Source organism: Heterocephalus glaber, unplaced genomic scaffold (assembly GCF_053883595.1).
Source record: "Heterocephalus glaber isolate CG9 unplaced genomic scaffold, H.glaber_assembly_v1.0 deba00001662, whole genome shotgun sequence".
NCBI classification, from domain to species: domain Eukaryota; kingdom Metazoa; phylum Chordata; class Mammalia; order Rodentia; family Bathyergidae; genus Heterocephalus; species Heterocephalus glaber.
In genome coordinates, this window is record NW_028258403.1 from 988,991 (window position 1) to 991,010 (window position 2,020).

General features: G+C 34.8%; 1 protein-coding gene across 1 annotated transcript; it reads left to right on the forward strand.

The window, feature by feature from the left end:
• Nucleotides 1-293: 293 nt before the first annotated feature.
• Nucleotides 294-1,235, forward strand: LOC101706109 (olfactory receptor 4K14-like). Its single transcript, XM_004865112.3, has one exon. The coding sequence runs from the start codon at nt 297-299 to the stop codon at nt 1,233-1,235; it is 939 nt and encodes a 312-aa protein (XP_004865169.1). The 5' UTR covers nt 294-296.
• Nucleotides 1,236-2,020: the final 785 nt, after the last annotated feature.

Here is a 2,020-nt window from a genome sequence, read left to right on the forward strand (position 1 = left end):
TCACCCTTCCCTGGCTGCCTCACTTCCTTGATTCCCTTCTTGTGAGAGTAGTTTCCCAATAAATCATTTGCATACAATCCCATCCCACACTCTCCTCCTAGCAAAGTTAACCTTATTCAGTTTGCTTCTTTTTGTGCCATAAAATCACTTATATTTGACTAAGATTTCTTATTTCAATTATAATTTTCAGTTGCAGATATAGATATTAAATATAGAATTCTAAAAGTTAAGAACCTTTATTCATCCTAGTAATAATCTATCCTGCCTAGTTTATTTCAGAGGACACACTGAATAAAATGCATGAAGGAAATCAATCAGCAGTGTCAGAATTCGTGCTTCTGGGACTTGGACACTCATGGAATATTCAGGTCTTACTCTTTGTTATATCGTTAACTTTTTATCTGATGATTCTGTCTGGAAATATTTTCATCATGATCTTAATCATCACTGACCCCTTTCTGCATTCCCCCATGTACTTCTTGTTGGCCAATCTATCTTTTGTGGACATATGGCTTTCCTCAGTCACCACTCCCAAGATGATTGCAGACTTTATCAGTGAAAACAGGACCATCTCCTTTGCAGGTTGCATGTGCCAGATCCTCTTTGCCCATTTCACTGCAGCAAGTGAGATGGTACTGCTCGTGGTAATGGCCTATGACCGCTATGTGGCCATCTGCAAGCCACTCCACTACTCTACCATCATGAACCTGCAAAAGTGCATTAGCTTGGTACTAACTTCCTGGAACATAGGCTTTGTGCATGGTATAAGTCAAATGGTTGTAATTATGAAGTTGCCTTTCTGTGGACCCAGAGAAATAGATAGCTTCTTCTGTGATATCCCATTAGTAATCAAGCTAGCCTGTATGGATTCCCATAATTTGGACACTTTAATAAACATTGACTGTGGGCTTGTGGTTGTAACTTGCTTTACTGTGTTGCTGATATCATACACATATATTCTTATCACTGTCCTCCAAACTTCTAACAATGGTGCCTCCAAAGCTCTGTCCACCTGCACTGCTCACATCACAGTCGTATTGCTCCTTTTTGTTCCCTGTATCTTCATCTATGTATGGCCACTAAACATCATTTGGTTGGACAAATTTCTTGCTGTGTTTTACTCTGTTTTTACTCCTCTCCTAAATCCAATCATTTATACAATGAGAAATAAAGAGATGAAAAATGCTGTGAAAAGATTCAAAAGCTACTACATGGATTCCAAAGGAAATATTTAATGCTTATGAAGCTCATTGTGAGTACCTCAAATTTGACAATACACTGACCATATAATATAGGAAGAAATTCAGGAAATTTAGTCCATATTCATAGTTTGTCCCAGTCCCCACATAGGAATATGTTTAATATAACTCAAGTAATTTAAAATGTTTTAATAAACCAGTACTCCACTGTGGATTATTTTCCTAAATTCCAAACAGGGCTGATAGACCTTTATTGGAATTAGCTGATCAGTCTTTCTATGTGTTAATAATGTGAAGAAGAATCTAAAATATGTTCAACAAACTTCTTTGTCCATCTAGATGAATTTTAATGTACTTCTCTTGAATATTTTGCTAGCTCCATTTTAAACAATTAATTACCTTTACAGCTTCCCTGAAAACTTTCACTTACCTTTTGTCAAAAGGCAACTTTATTATCACTTTTACCTAATTATATTTATCTAAGCTTTCCATCAGAGTATTAAAAGAGTAGAAAAATAAAAAATGAAGAAAAGATAAAATAAAAATCATGAACTACTTAGGGAATAACACTGGGCCCAGCTCTCCTGGGTTCTATTAGCTCAATTAACATAAAATAAATGAGTAAATAAATACAACCTAATGTGGCTTTTCTTTTTGCAGTCTCAAAGACTAATTTCTAAAGGTATTACTTATCATTTATGTAAAATCTTGAAATATAATCTCTCTGAGGTCATTGATCATTGACTTTATTGGTAAATTCTCAAAACTGCAATATTTAGTACAGTGGATAATTGATAATAGTAAACAAATATATTCTACAA

Coding starts and splice junctions, on each gene's coding strand:
- LOC101706109 (XM_004865112.3), top strand. CDS start 297: ATGCATGAAGGAAATCAATCAGCAGTGTCAGAATTCGTGCTTCTGGGA.